This window comes from Toxorhynchites rutilus, chromosome 3, assembly GCF_029784135.1.
Source record: "Toxorhynchites rutilus septentrionalis strain SRP chromosome 3, ASM2978413v1, whole genome shotgun sequence".
NCBI lineage: Eukaryota > Metazoa > Arthropoda > Insecta > Diptera > Culicidae > Toxorhynchites > Toxorhynchites rutilus.
The window spans coordinates 239301177-239316871 of record NC_073746.1 but is presented as its reverse complement, the minus strand read 5'-3'; the positions used below and the strand labels follow the sequence as shown (position 1 = coordinate 239316871).

The 15695-nt window shown below is 36.9% G+C and overlaps 1 protein-coding gene across 1 annotated transcript in view; it reads left to right on the top strand.

Moving 5' to 3' along the window:
- The window catches only part of LOC129778018 (uncharacterized), a 195121-nt gene extending 179705 nt beyond the window's left edge, over positions 1-15416 (top strand). The window contains exon 2 of the mRNA XM_055784652.1: positions 6110-15416. Coding sequence (XP_055640627.1) covers positions 6110-6332 — 223 coding nt within the window. The 3' untranslated portion in view covers positions 6333-15416. The remainder of the gene's footprint in view (positions 1-6109) is intronic.
- Positions 15417-15695: the final 279 nt, after the last annotated feature.

Sequence of the window (15695 nt, the reverse complement as noted above, 5' to 3'; positions counted from 1 at the left end):
GAAGAAGACAAAACTCATTTCGAATTGAATAAGAATGACTATCGTCAGTTGACATGACTTTGCCGAGACTTGGGTTTGAGTGTCCGTAGTATCAGGCTGGAAAAATTATCGCACTCGCATATTGAATGCCACTTTTTTTCCAAATTTTTAGGTGAAAATTAACGTTTTTCCTACATACCATGTAGAAATGCGGTCCTCGATAAGTTATGTAGTCCAGTTTTACAAAGGTATCATCATCCTTCACGCAACAGGCATCGTTTTGCAAAACATATCGTAGTACAAGTATTTGGCTCTTGGTTTGACAGGTTCTCCTTGCTTCGGGTTACTTTTTGGAATACGTTGCTTCTTGTATGTCCTCAGAACAAATCTCTTTTTGTTACGCACAACGTAGGATACAGGTGTACCTACCTTTTTTGCCACATCAGGCTCTGACGCCTAACCTTAGCGGTTGACCGTTTCCTTAAGCTCCTCGTTAATTTCCGGACATGGTGGACCACGTTTCCAGACGCTTTATGATAGATCTTGTGAAGAATTTATCTTACAATATATAATTTTAAACGTAAACCGTGAAAAATCATAATTCCTTCACGGAAATGATGAAATTAATCAGTCGCATGGGGAATGATTCCGGGTTGAATGCTAGCATCTTTACAGTGTTCCCATACTTTATGTTACATTCCATTTCAATTATTGTTCTTTTCTCGCCTTTTTCCTTCTTCCTAAAATAATTGAAGCTCTCGACCCTATTCCAATATAATTAAAGCCGTTCTTTTTTCGAATGAGATGAGAGACAAAATGACTTCTCCAACAATGAAACATCATTTAAAATCCACTGATTTCGGTTTTTATCTTGACTGTACAATTGAACGTTGAGAGTAGCATGTTTTACTTTGACCATAAACCTAACATTTGCATATCGCACATATATGAAGAAATAATCTATGAGCAAACAAAATGGTTGTGGATAAACTGAATAAATAAATAAATGAATGATAAATAAATTGAAAAAAAATAATAAATAAATGAAAAAATATACTATTTCAACAAAACTTGGACTCAAACGTCATCTATTTTTACGATAATAAAGTACTACCTATATTCTTCTTCTTTGTTGTCATATCAGTTACTACAGTTAGTCAACCAGAAACTATGGCATCACGGAAAGAGCGCTGTTGAAAGATACTCATTGGGCATTTTCTCTTGAAAATTAGGGTAGAAGTAGTTTAAAGTGTATTGTTTACATTGCATTTTTATCGCTGTCAGTTTTTCGAAAACTGGGAAAATGGCGTCACCCGAAAAGCAATGTCGCGAATTGTTTTTGCGTGAGCACCTGGAAAATCCTTAACTCTCTCATCGGGACATCGAAAAACAACTAGGAATCGTGCAGTCAACGGTGAGTCGTGTGATTAAACATTACTACGAAACTCTGAGCATCGAAGAAAAGGAGAAATGCGGTCAGAAGGGATCTTCTATAACAGGAATTCTCAGACTATTTTGGGCAAGAGAACCTTTTTCCAGATTGAAGTGATATCATCGACCCCTATATATCCCTTTTTCCAATTTTATATTTATCTTATTACTACACAATACTCATAGGCATAAAATTCAGTAAATAACAACAGTAATTAATAATTATTAATAAAAATTACAATATTAATATTTCTACTAAAATATTAGTCTTTCTTATAACAAGTTGATTCATGTAACACAACTTATACTGTATCTTGTCGACCCCTGAGAAACCAATATCGACCCCAAGGGGTCAAAATCGACCACTTTGAGAAACCCTGTTCTACAACATTCTATTATGAATTTGTAAAATATCAAAATTTAATAATTTCAGGATTTTTTTCCGTCTCTGTCTATTGAATTGATCTTCCAAATTTTGTTGAACTGATATTATTTATTATCAGCAGTTTTGACAACAATCGTAATCTGTTTGATGGAATAGTTCGTATATTGGGTGTTACTTAATTCAACATAATTTATTCCTTTTTCTTGCATTTCTTGCATGGAAAACACATTTATTTGAATAATAAAAGGGGTAAATACATTAAGTATCGGCCATTGTCAACCACTACTTTTCCCCATATTCATGGCAATTAACGGATTCCGTCGCGAAAGAAGCGTTCACCTTTTAAAGCCACGAATTTCCCTTCCGCTTTTTTCCAAATAATTTTTAGCTCGAACAGCAACATGAGGCTGAGCCTTGTCACGAAAAAATAAATAGCTTGTTGAGTTACTCCCAATGATTCTGCAAGATCTGTTTACGTTTGACACGAATCTTGATCGAGTAATGTCCCTAATTCTTAGTCTTCAAACTTTTTCGATTGACCCGGACGCTTTTTGTCTTTAAACATTATTAAGCATTTAACATTAAAATCATCACTTTCAAAACGTTCAAACCATTCCCTAGAAAATCTATCCAATGGTCCAGAGTCATCATAAACTTCCACAAGCATTCGATGCACTTCTTTCAATGGAAACAAAAAAGTAAAACATCCCCAAAATGGCGCTTATTTGCAATGGAACTCAACATTTTCAGCTGTCACCGTCGACTATTTATAACACTCTGAGCCATCTTGTGGGAACGAAAAGAATCAACTTGCACACCCAATACAGGCAATGTTTGAACAAATGAAGTAACATTTCAGAAGTAAAAATTCTCAAAAAAAATGTCGAGTAAAGATTCATTCATTTGAATTCAATGAAAATTTGAATATTGATATCTCTGCAACTCTGCACTGTAGTGATGCTGTAGGTTTTTCGGAAAAAATATAAACGATCAAAAAGTCAGGTGAAACACTAGCATTTCCGTTAATGCTATGGATTTATACCATGCTTATTAATTCTTTTACATATCCGGTCTTCGCCAGAAGGAAGATATACTCTGTTTCTGGTGAGATTTGGGATGGATTCTGTCTTATGAGCTACTACCAAGCAACCTGTTTCTCACATGTATGGCTCGCAGCAGTTTTCGACGAGGAAGCAAACATGTTCTGGGAGGACAGAATATTTAAGCTGTGTGAAAGATAGTGAAAGATTGTGAAACAGAGCTGTGGATATAAAATTAAATTATAATGCTTTGATTTAAAATGATGTTTTTGTTTTTCCAAAAATCGTCATTAACTAACAACCCAATATGAGCTATCCTGATTTATCCTGACTTTCATTTTCATTTTCCATGATTTTTTAAAATTACAGTTGGCACCCTGCTTACAGCCAAAACCAAATTCAGCTCTAAATCCAAGGCACAGATTCAGAGCTAACTCCGAAGTCTGATTCAAACCCAGATCCAGATCAATATTCATATCCGGATCCACATCCACATCCTGATCTTGAATGCAAATCAACATCTAGATGCAGATCTGGATCGAATTTATGAACTACAATCCTAGATTCAAATTCCAAACTCTGATATTATATTTCTAAAAAGCATAATCCGCAACTGATTAGATTACTTGCCAAATAAAGAACTTTTTCGAGAATTTCGACCTTTTTTATTTTGCAATCTTCCGCGGTATTCTGCCGATCCAATGAGGTGTAAAATTATTGTCCGGGAATTTGTCCGAAGACGGATTTGCAGTACCATGCATTATCTATAACGACTCAATCGTATTCTGTCAATAAATGCAATCCCTTGAACATTTCTTTGTCCCCAGATTTCGCTTCGCATTACGGTTCGATACAACTTATATCTTGGATTTTCTCAAACCAGTGCTTCACCCTTGCATTCTGAAACTCCTGCCATTATCGCTGCTCTCTTGATGCCATGTTCGAATAGACGAAAACCGAAAAATATTATAACACCAAGCCATAACTAATACTGAAAAGTATTTTTTTTAAATATCTGGAAATTCTGCGTGAAAAATTCTTTTCCAATCAATTTAGATAAAAAATATTTTATGCCGATTATCGAAATGAATTCCAAACAAAACAGTATTGAGAAAAGTTGCGTGACAAGTTTAGTCATCCAAATATGTTATATACCACACAGCACTATGAATCTTTCTAAAAAGCAGAATATCGGCCATTTTTAAGTATTCATTTTTGCATCCATTCAACTGCAATGGTTAGATCTTGATCGTTTTGTTATGTTCGTATTGGTATTGAATGGTTGATAAGTAAGATGTTCGTCAGAAAACAATCTTCATCACCTTCCTGTTTATTAAAGCAGTGTGTATCATTTGCTTAGGCACAGCGAAGTTTGTTGATTTTTTTTTTTTTTTTTTTTTTTTTGAATAAAACAGGTATAAATATAAAATTAAATTCAAAACAAACCTCAAAAAACGTCAATTTTGTAGCAGTGGATAAGAATGATGAAGTTCTGGAGAGTGTTCACAAGCAAGTCACATTGTGTTTTTGCGACATGACATGTTTATTTATTTAGAAGTTAAGTGAGATACGAATATTCTCACTGGTTTCGCCTTCAACAAATTATACTATCTCATTTCAATCCCATCTCCAATGATTTAAACATTCAATTCCAAAACAAATTTCAATAAGTCATGAAAAGAACCACTGGAAATGGATCAACTACCAGAGCTATTTCAACTGCATATTTTGTTGTACAACTGTAATACAGGGTCTTTCAGATTAAACGCTCCTTATAAATTTTTTGTTCGCTCCGTCGATGGTAACAATGCGTTTTCCACTTCGGCACGATAATTTACAAGAACGTGTATTTTTCGTGAAATCATATTACTCGAGCAACCTTAGCCTTAATGAATCTTTGTCCTCTTATGGTAAGAATTTCAACATTTCTCGTCGTCGATTACTTCCTCTGAGGGTACGTGAAGGACCGTTGCTATGTTAATAAACCACAAAATTTGAAGGAACTTAAAGAAGAAATAACTCGGATTTTTAACAGCATCGAAGTCGCAATGTTAGAGTTGTGCATGAAGAATTTTGTTCACCGTTTAAAACGCGTTGTCGAAAAAAGGGGTGGTCACATCGAAAATGTCCAACAATAAGCTTTATTTTCGTTTTTTTAAAATAAAAATCACTTTCGTAGAAGTTATTAAAATTTGTTACGTGAGCGTTGATTCTGAAAGACCCTGTATGTTCAAATATTATCAGTGAAAATGTTCTAAAAATACAAGGACTTTAAGACCACCATGTATATGAGCTCATTTACATTGTTTCATGCTTTCTTAAAAGCCTGGAAACTATTCGGGGTTCCAATTGTTTTTTTGGTAGAATGGATTGTACGGATAGGAAAGCACATGTTATGTAAATCCGTGAACAAATTACGAAAACAAAAAGTTTGTTAGAGTCATTAGAATTGTAAAAACATCTCTGATGGAAAACGTTTACCGACAAGTCAAATTATGTGGCATTATAGTCACGCGAATATTATGATCAAAAAGAAGCGAAACACAAGATCATGGTCGGAAAACAGTCGGGCACATTTATTTGATAACCCACAAGAATGGTATTTTTAGGTTAAACTTGGTATTACAAGTGCGAGGCAACACTCCTGTGGAAAACGTAGACCTATTACCCAAGCATTGTACCGTATTAATTAAGATGAATTTGCTAAGAGAATTTATTTGAATTTTACTAGCAAGGATCACCACAGAAACAATTATTGTTGTACGAATTTCCATATGATAGTAAAATTTATTCAAGAATTTCAGTACAAGCTATGTTCGGCGGGTTGTAAAATATTAGTCAATGGCTGTTGAATTCGCCATTAGATTGCAAGCTAAGCCGTTTTCGAAATAAAGAATAACACATGAGAAATCAGTATTACTTATTTCAACAGCCAAGTTCATTTTTTTTTTAATTTTTGCATTCTATGAGTAAAAGCACTTGGTATTGATGGTCTTCAAGACAATAACAATCAGATAAATAGATTCTAGTTTTTTGTTCACTATACGTTCCACATTATAATATCAACAAAATACAAAGTAGTCAGATTATCAAAATAGTACAATTATGTGCTGCTCCCAAAGGGATATTCAAACGATTACGCCGCATTTTCTTGCGATTCAATGCGCAGATAGTTGAATGTATCCCAGCTTTCTTTCTTGAATCATGCTTTCCTGCCACTCCCCAACACAAATCTTTAATTTTTCATTCTTTCTATTTTCTCTCCCCACCACAGGTACATCACACCAACAACCTTGCCCCAGGTGATAGTGCCGCCGAACAAGTCCAGCGGCACTGGCATCTCGCAGAAGCTCCGGGATCTGGCCACGTCGGCCGGTCTACTCACCGCCAAACCCCGTCTCCCGCTAAAGCCAGTCATCAAAACGCGGGGCTCGAATAGCGCCGAGTTCCCGAAGAAGGTTACGTTCAGCGCATTCGCCACCGTGCAGGTCGTCTGATGCCTGGAGCTGGAAACCGCCAAGCGCGAAATCCAAGCACCCGCGGCGGGCCACACAGAGCCAAAGTCCAATCACCAACCAAGTTGTCCGATAGGCCCCCCTGAAAAGGTTGGAGAGGGAGGAGAAGGAGGGCGTTCAACACGAGAATGGGAAACAACGATACAAGAAGAGGGACACTCCGGTTATCACCCAGCAAATATCAATTATTTCCAGCAATTATAGGAAATAATTTGTTATTTGCCAATCGAACATGCATATCAACTATACGACTGTGCGAAAAAACAGCGTTAGAAATAGTGGAAAAAAGCAGATAGCAACCTGAAACACATTGACAGTAATGGAACGCACTCACACACAAACAATTAGAAAAAGAAATCCCGTAAATCCCGTAATGAATTCATAGTAGAAAAAATAAAGAACGCTGTGAGCAGTGTCCGATTGGGATGTGAAATTGGTCAAAAACAATTGTGGATACATAGCAATAAAAGTTCCCCAATTGGAACGAAACTTGGAAAACTTGGAAGACTTCAAAGGTTCGTCGTTTTCCGTTTTTGAAATGTTTACCTTATTCAAAAAAGTAATAAGTTTTTTATTCTTGAAATGAGGAATTTTCAATCTCCTTGTTGGTATCATGAAGACGATGGTAAAAATTTACGAACGTAACATTTGGTTTAGCTCTTTTGTGCAGCACACTATATCGGCGTACTTATTCTACCTCACTAAATTATTCCGAAACATTGTCGAGGCGAACTTTTAATTTAATTTTTTTAGACACCTGCACAAGTATACTTTTTCATCCAAAGCTAGAAAGCTTTTCATTCGATTTTCATGCTTGTATGATTGAAATCTATCAACCTCAAAGTACTTGCCATGGACTAAAATGTACAGAGGATTCATAAAAATTATATTTCTATCAAAACTCCGCAAAAAATATTCATATTTAGTTGCAACTGTTTACATTCAACGGAGAAAAATGACCTACTTTTATGATCCTGTTTCTCACTTTAGGATGGATGGTGGAAATATCTGATGTTTATGATTTTGTGAGGATGTATTCAAAGCTGAGCTTCATCATCACTTGTATTTTCCCTAGAATGAGAACGGGTTGTACGGATAAAGAAAACTTTGTATATAAATAGGTATATTTTCGAAAAGTTATGACTATATTAACATTGACAAAATTTTCCAAGCATCATCCTTTTTGTCTATTCCCTCTACTTATGCATTTCATCCAGTTCTCAGAACAATTTTGCAACTCAATTTCCAGTATGGCCTAGGTACCTCAAATATTTTTTTCTTCGATTTGAATTCTGCATGAAAATAAACATACAGATGCTATTATTTTTAGATAGATCATTTTTGAAGTTATAATTTTATTTTAAAAAACTTATTAGTCATCTAAAGAGTGGAATAACCGAAATTCGCTTAACTTGAATTTGATGTATTTTTTTTTTAAATGGGCACTTAAAAAAGGTGTGATGACAACGCATAAAAACTGCAAAATTTACGTGTAATCCAATGACACACAAACACTCTCCATTTGACGGTATGATAACCGACGCGGTGCAATTTTCAATCGAATCTCCATCTCAAATTTGAGAACAAAATTTTGAAAATTTGCACGGCTGTGTGACATTCTTCATTCACAACATACAATCGACCCTCCGAAATGATTACGCTCTCAGACTCTGCGTCGAGAAAAAAAACCTCTATACATAGCACACTGGCTACAGCTAGACTATAATGCGATCACAAATGAAATTTCATTAATCAGATGAATAAATAAGAGACAACAATTTTTACATTGGAAAAAAAACACCTCTGCTGTTCTCAAAAGAATTCAAATATTTCTTCCAAAGCGATGGACATTGGAAACTTAGCATTTTTTCCATCTGTCAAGTAATTCATGAATGCCTCGCATAAAAAGAATTATTTTTGGTCAAACCTGTCATCGAGCCTTTTACCGCACATTTTCATAAGAATTGAAGCGCTGCTCAGCGAATTCGTATCCCATCGATGGATACAAAATCATAATATAACCAACCAAATGTCGCCTTTTATGATATTCCGGTGATTTTCGGAGCAGAGCTTTCACCAACATTCTGTGTGAACCGGTAGCGGATTTTTTAATTTATAACATAAAATCAATTACGTACGTAGATCGTAGTTCATGGGCACAAAATCCACAATTTTTAACACAAAAAAAATTCTGAATGCAAAAACTCAAAAACTTTTAATCTTTTTCATTAGCATGTATAACTATTAATTTAAGCATTCCGGTTTCCTGTTTATACACGTTTATACTCGCGGAGCCTAGTAAATATTTCTCTTCTGCATTACTTCTACGCGTCAGTGCAAACTCTGAACTGAGTATGTTTTGGGCATGTTCGAAGAACCATAAACCATTTTTCACGTCTGCCCAGCTAGATAGCAAAACAGAAACTGACAGTTTGCCACAGCGAAGGTAGTGTTTATTATATTGCTTCTTTTCTTTCGTCCCTTGCACAAAATGAAGCACGGTGGTTAACTACGATTGTTTTTTTTCACAATTGTATGGATATATTCAAATCGTGCCTCGCTGTTACATTAATTGCTCAATTTGGGAAACACAGATTGGACCAATCACAACACGTAATTTTCGTTCAAATAATACTTGACATCCCAACTGTTGTACAGTTCATTCTTAAAAGTATAATTTCCTTTATGCGTAGAACTATGCACATAGAATGATTTCCAATCGATGGATGCTAACTTCTCTGCGACCTATTAAGAAATAGTTGGAGTTATAATCGTTTGAAATCTTCCATTTTTTTTTTATCCAAAATATATATTTTTATTAAGGCTCATATGGCGTCAGCCTAACGGGGCCGGGAGTTTAATATTTTGACAATGTTTGCTTACAACTATGTTAGTAATATGTAACCGATTACTCGCGCTTGGCTCGAGGTTAGTATTACAAGTGTTCTCATAATTTGGATGTTGCAGTCTTCAGTACTCTGTACGTGTGCCCGACATGGGATACTTCCTATTGGGATGCAGCTGACCGTTAATCAGCAACGCCCCCCTAGTCTGCACCCCATATCTAGCGTGGTGCGTCTTTCTCGACTCGAGGAATCCAGGATAGAATGATCACTAGACGGCGCAATCATCAGCTCGTGTAGAGTAGTCATGAGAGGTACAACCTTTGGCTCTTGTTGAATCATCAGTGGACTGCACAACCTTCGGCCCGTGTATCTGTAAAGAGTGTGTGTATGTATTGCCGCGACTAAGTAAAAGTTTATAGATAGGATAGGAGGGATATAAAACAGGGACACAACGAAGGAAACATCATTAAACGTTGACATCGGCGTTTCTGAGGAACAGGTATAGATGGAGCAGAAGATCAGGATCACGGCTACCTAAGATATCCCGGACGGGGATATCCGATTGTCTGCCTTGTGCCCTCAATGCTCTGGAGAGCTGAGAGCGGGCAGCATGGAACCGGATACACGACCAGACAACATGCTCGATGCCGTGGTAGCCATCGCCACAATCACATAGATTGCTTGCTGCGAGCCCAATGCGATAAAGATGCGCGGCTTCCATTATTTCGGTTCAATTTTTTAAATTTTCATTCCACACCCTATACCTTTCTGTCAAACGTAATGAATGTATGTACATTGTATGAATGTATTAAGAACATCTCACCCAGAACACTGTCGCTATTGAATAATAAGAATTCTATTTAATTAATTTTAATATATCCTCAAACAAATGGACTTAGAATCAAATAAAGCGGATAACGAAAATCGCGTATCATGCAATAAAACATCGGGTACAAATACGAAAAAAGATCTTTGAGAATGAAAACTATGTTTTATTTAAAAAGAAACTTGAAGTGGATGATATATGCAAAATAACCGCAAGGTGGACGTAGAACTAATGTTGGCTTAGCAATCAATAAGTTACAAGCACAGACATTTGGACATTTCATCTTTCGAATAAAGTAATTATCATACCACTTCGTTTAGCCGGAAAATAATTATTAAGGAATCGATTCCTCCTCAGAAAGCATTCGATAATAGAACTGCCGCTTTCATCAAACAATGTGGCTCCGTTCAGTCCGACTGCAGAAAATAAATGGAATTGGGAGAGAAGAGCATGCTACATAGGCATGTGAGCGTGATCATCCTTGCATCGCGATAACAACTAAATGGATTTCCGAATTTATTCGATTCTTTGTTTTTAAAAGGCTTTAATGGATTTCCGAGCGGACGCCAGCTTATGCACGGATATATGTGACTTCAAACGCCTGTTTTCGAAGCTATTTTAAGCTACTGAAACAATTTTTCGAGCCAATAAGTAGCAATCATATATCATTTGGACATTTTGTCTTTTATATGAAATGATTATCATTCCATTTCGTTGATCCGGAGCAGAATTATTAACGCTTGAAGAAGGAATGGATTCCTCCTCGGAATTACAAAAATAATATCTCCTTTCCGACAATTGGAAACGACGATCGATTGCGGCATTCTTATACAAATAATTCTATAACGCTGCTTTCATCAATGTGATTTTTTTGAATGAAGAAATATTCACTACACCATATAAAAAAATCGTATTCTTCACTATCAAATCAAAATGGCATTGGGAGAGAAAAGCATAATGCATAGGCGTGTGAGCGTGATCTTTGTGGGATCCGCATCAACCGCTTATTCTGACAACGAAAATCGCTGACCATGTATTATTGATGTTCGAGAATAAAAAGGTCATTGGATGACAAATCAGAACTGGCGGATGACCCATTTTATCGATGTTTTCACTGGTCAAATAGGCGGTTGTTTGAACCGATGTGTGAGAGCTTGACATTCCAACTATTGTAAAGTTGTCATGGTGAAGTATGATTCCTCGTCTTGAGTTTGTTTTACCTTATCTGGCCCAAGGCGCCTCTATATATACCAGGTGAAACAATCATATGAAATGCACTTTCAGCCATATTGGAATTGCTGTCGGTATTGTTTACAAACAGCTTTGGTGGAAATCTCTACCCGGTCTGAAGAACAGGAAAATCATCAGAACGCTACCGGCTGCTCTCTACAAACTGCTACGACGCTTATTCGAACGATGCCTACTATGTTCGGCTTTCGCGAATTTTTGTGAAAAATAAGGGATGATTTTGTAGAATTTCATTCTTATTCATTTCATCCACTACTCTCGCATGTGAAAATTCAAAAATGGCGTATCCTAGCAATAACAAAACAAACAACCCCCGCTCCACTAACCGTAATTCCCTTCTTATTGAAGTAATGATGTTGCTTCACGTGTTATACATTTATACAAGCGCCTTGATCTGGCCGACGACTTTAAAATTGATGTTTTACGTTTCTCTAAGAATACATGATCAGTTTTCCGAAGAAAACAACAATTTGTTTGGAAGTGCTTTGAATGCGAGCAACTCTTGTTAGGATATGTTCACTTTGAAAGACCCACACAGTGGCCTACTGTCTCGTTTTCGGCTCGTAATTTTAGATCCATGAGAACCGTGGTATTTCTTTGAAATCCCATTTTCAACATTTTTGAGTTCAGTCATCTTTAGGTATTCTCAAATAAACTTACTCGATAGGTCCTCCGTTTTTATCGATTACATCCTCAAGACGACGCCGGAAGTTAGAATACGCCTTTCGAAAGTAATCATCCGATATCGACTGCTATGTGCGCGCTATGACAGACTTCAGAGTCTTTACGCTAGAGTGAGATATTTTGCAGGCTTCAATATACCGCCAAATTGAATAATCCAACGGGTGTTAGGGGGCCATAAATCTTTCGGTCAAATCTTCATATTTTTCAGCCATCGTTGGGTTCGATTTTACGTGTAAAATTGTGGTCCATCCTATTGTAGGACAGCGTAATGATCCTTAGAGAAGTTGGCCTTCACCCCAGAAAAGCACTTGGCCATTTAAAATATCAATATACATTTCGTTTTTGGTTTTAACACCATCATCAATGAAAACAGGCGGCATTTTCTATCCGTTGGGCGGCACTAATCCAAACATTATGACACCAACCGGATGTTTGGGTTGGAACTCAAACTTCACTTTTTCTGGAACATATTCAAATTTCTCCGATGAAATGAATCGGTCTGTGCGGCTGTTGGACACAGTATCGATGCTGAACAGCTTTTCATCGGAGAACAGGATTGTCACTCCTCTGACAAAGAAAGCAATCTCTTCGATTTCAAAGTTCTTCAACCTGCTCCGTAATCGAGTGATCAAGTCAAGTGATTCTTCGCATGGATTTTTGAGGAAAGTTGGCTTCCTTAGCAAGTAAGCAGGACTTTTTGATGCGATAAATTGTGGCCAAATAGCATCCTTGACAATATCCTTCTGCATCTTCTGGGCGAGTAGCAAACTCGCCATCTTAGGCGTACTTTTTCACAAATTTGCAAAAAAAAACAATTCCTATGTTCTGAGGTCGCACTTAGAAGTAAACGTTAACAAATACACTGTAAACAAAAATGATTAATTAGTCACACAAATAAACCAAATATTAAAGTTTAAACATATTCACATTTTTTCATACTTACTCTGTATAAACAGACTGACACTTCGCCGTCGAACTCCGGGCCTACAAAATTACGAAACGTAATAAATTCGTCAGTAGAGGAAATGAGGGGAAATTGGAGCCCCTAAGCGGATCGCCTAATATTTCCAAAACAATAAGGTCTAAATAAAAAAAAATGTCACATTGAACACTGAGCTACACTTGTTTTTTCTCAATCAATAATGTTTAATATTTATATCAAGCTTCAAATTACGAAATACATCATAAAATAAAAGAGATGATTTTTGTACATTTTAATTTAATGCGTGGTGATTCGGACCGTCTGTGGGGTGATTTGGTCCAGTGTGTGTTTCATCGAAAAACCATACTTATGTTGATGTAAAATAATTCACGATAATATTACAACCAGTAGCAGTGTCCTGGGATCGATACCAGGTGTCATGGCCAGATTCCAGACCAGAAAAATTGCATTGAAACCATTTCGAATTCTGTATGGATCTTTTCACTGTTGTTCGAAAAAAAAAGAAAATTGTACTGTTGTTCGAGCATTCTCAATCACTATCGATGCTTGGTCAACGAAAATCCGTCCTTGATGGCCTGTGTTTCTTTTTCAAGCACCTCCTTCTTCGAACGTTGTCTGCCCATTTTTTTTTTGTAATTCAGCAGCATCTTGAATCAATTAGACCAAAGAAATGCTTCAATCCTGTATGACCAATTGACAGAAACGTGTCCATGTCACCCCACACAACATGCAAAATTAATCAACGGAAAAAACCTTAAAACCACGATCGAAAAACTTACATTTTCTAACAATCGAAGTGCTTGCTGTGTTCATGCTACCGTTTCCCTACACCTTTCACGGTAGGTACATACGATTCAACAATAGAATGATATGACATTATAAAAAATCCAAGCTGAGCCGTACTTTTTGAGATAAAGGTGTTGTTCAAATCACCCCGTATATACAAATCCAAATCAACTTACCCTAATATCTAACAGCCGCATTCTTGAGTATATTAACTTTTATTTTTATTTGCGTTTGCATTCAACATTAATTTCATTGAGGATGGTAGTTTTGAATATGTTTCCGAATATGCGTTCGCGGATAAGCCGGATCGTCCGCTCGTGAATAATCAGCGCTTTACTGCATTGAAGTTTTCATATCTTGAATACACAGTTCGATATTATAGTTGGTGATATAGAAATTATTTATTTTTGGTTCAGGCAACCAAGCCATTTTGAAAATCAGGTCTGGTATGGAAAGATTTATGTATGATGATTGGAAAATTACCTAGCAATTCACGTGAGCTCATGCATTTTGATTTAGGTAATCAATTACACGAATCGAATTGAACCAGAACACAAAAACGATTATTTTGACCAATTCAATTGCCCCAATCGCACACTGTCCACAACACCCAAAGCACTCTCCCAACCAACCATTCAATCGGTACAAATTTTCTCGTCACCCGCATCGACTCCTGCAGCAGATAGCGATCGCAATGTCCCAAATAGATCGTCGTGTGGATCATGTCAAGCACACCGGGGCCGAAGCCCTCCTCCGCTAGATGTTTCCTTGGGCTGTAGAGCACAATTAACAATCATATTAACCATTATTCTCACAACATTCTCATCCCTCCCTTTCCCTTGCCCAAAAGCAGACACACATACGCGTATTAACCAGGAGGGAATTGTTTATATTTTAATTTTGTCTCTCCAGTGTATGTGTGCATATGGTGTACGTGTGCTAGGTGTATATCGAGCAGGCAATCTCATTTCTTCTTGTTCTACGTTTTTATTGACTAGTGTGCCTAAGATAATTCCTAGCTTCTCAAGCCAGCCGTTGTACAGAACAGCTAGAACACTCAAGGGTCTTGTGTCAACAGACAAGCGTAGGAACCCGCGGCCAATTAGAAGACTTAATATTTTTTACACCTCTTCTACTGTACGTTCATAGGACCGTTGTTTTGTTTTTATTTTACCGCAAACCGTATGAGGAAATAAATGAACGAAAAATTCGAAGAAATTCAAGACGGTATCGGAATCATGCAAGACAAGGAATTCCAGATCAAGATTTGCTACTTCAACCATACCAATAAGATTTATCGGAGAAAACATGCCCATGAAAACATAAAACATTGTATCAAAGAGACGGTGAATCCAAATAGCGTGCGATTAAATGTTACGAATTCCTCGCGGGTAAGTTCATATCGTTTTTCTTCGGCCATGAATTACGTTTGGGAGAAAATTGAACCCAATCCGTGCATCTCTTGTCATTGGTTGTCCTATGTAGCCTATTATGAACCTGTAAAAATATGTATAAAACAAATCCTTAACCTTAACAAAACACACGCGGAGAATCTTAAAAGCAGAACTTTAGTGTGACAGCAAGCTGAAGAGCCGTACGAAAGCGGACCGTGTATGTGTGTGCGTGTAAATAGCTAGTAGAAACTGTCGCTACGAATTAGTGAACCAATTTGTAAATAAAACCTACTCAGTAAGCAAAGATGGAATCGAATAAAAGCACACGCGATCATAGTGAGAAAGACAAAACAAAACCAGTGCCCCGTGCCTCAGTCGTAAATTTATTCATCCGAAATGCTCATCTGACATCAATTTGGTCCACTTCTTCTGGCTCTCTTCTGTTCCACTGTTCAAGGTCGTGCTGAAGTTGTCTCCGGCAACAATCGTATCGTTGTACGCACACGGGTATGGTAATATTTGCCTAATCTGTCTGTGCGATGACATTTCTATCTTTGCATTGGTATTCACTTTTGAGGTAAATATTTTGAATACAAGTTCTTTATTTAAATGACAAGC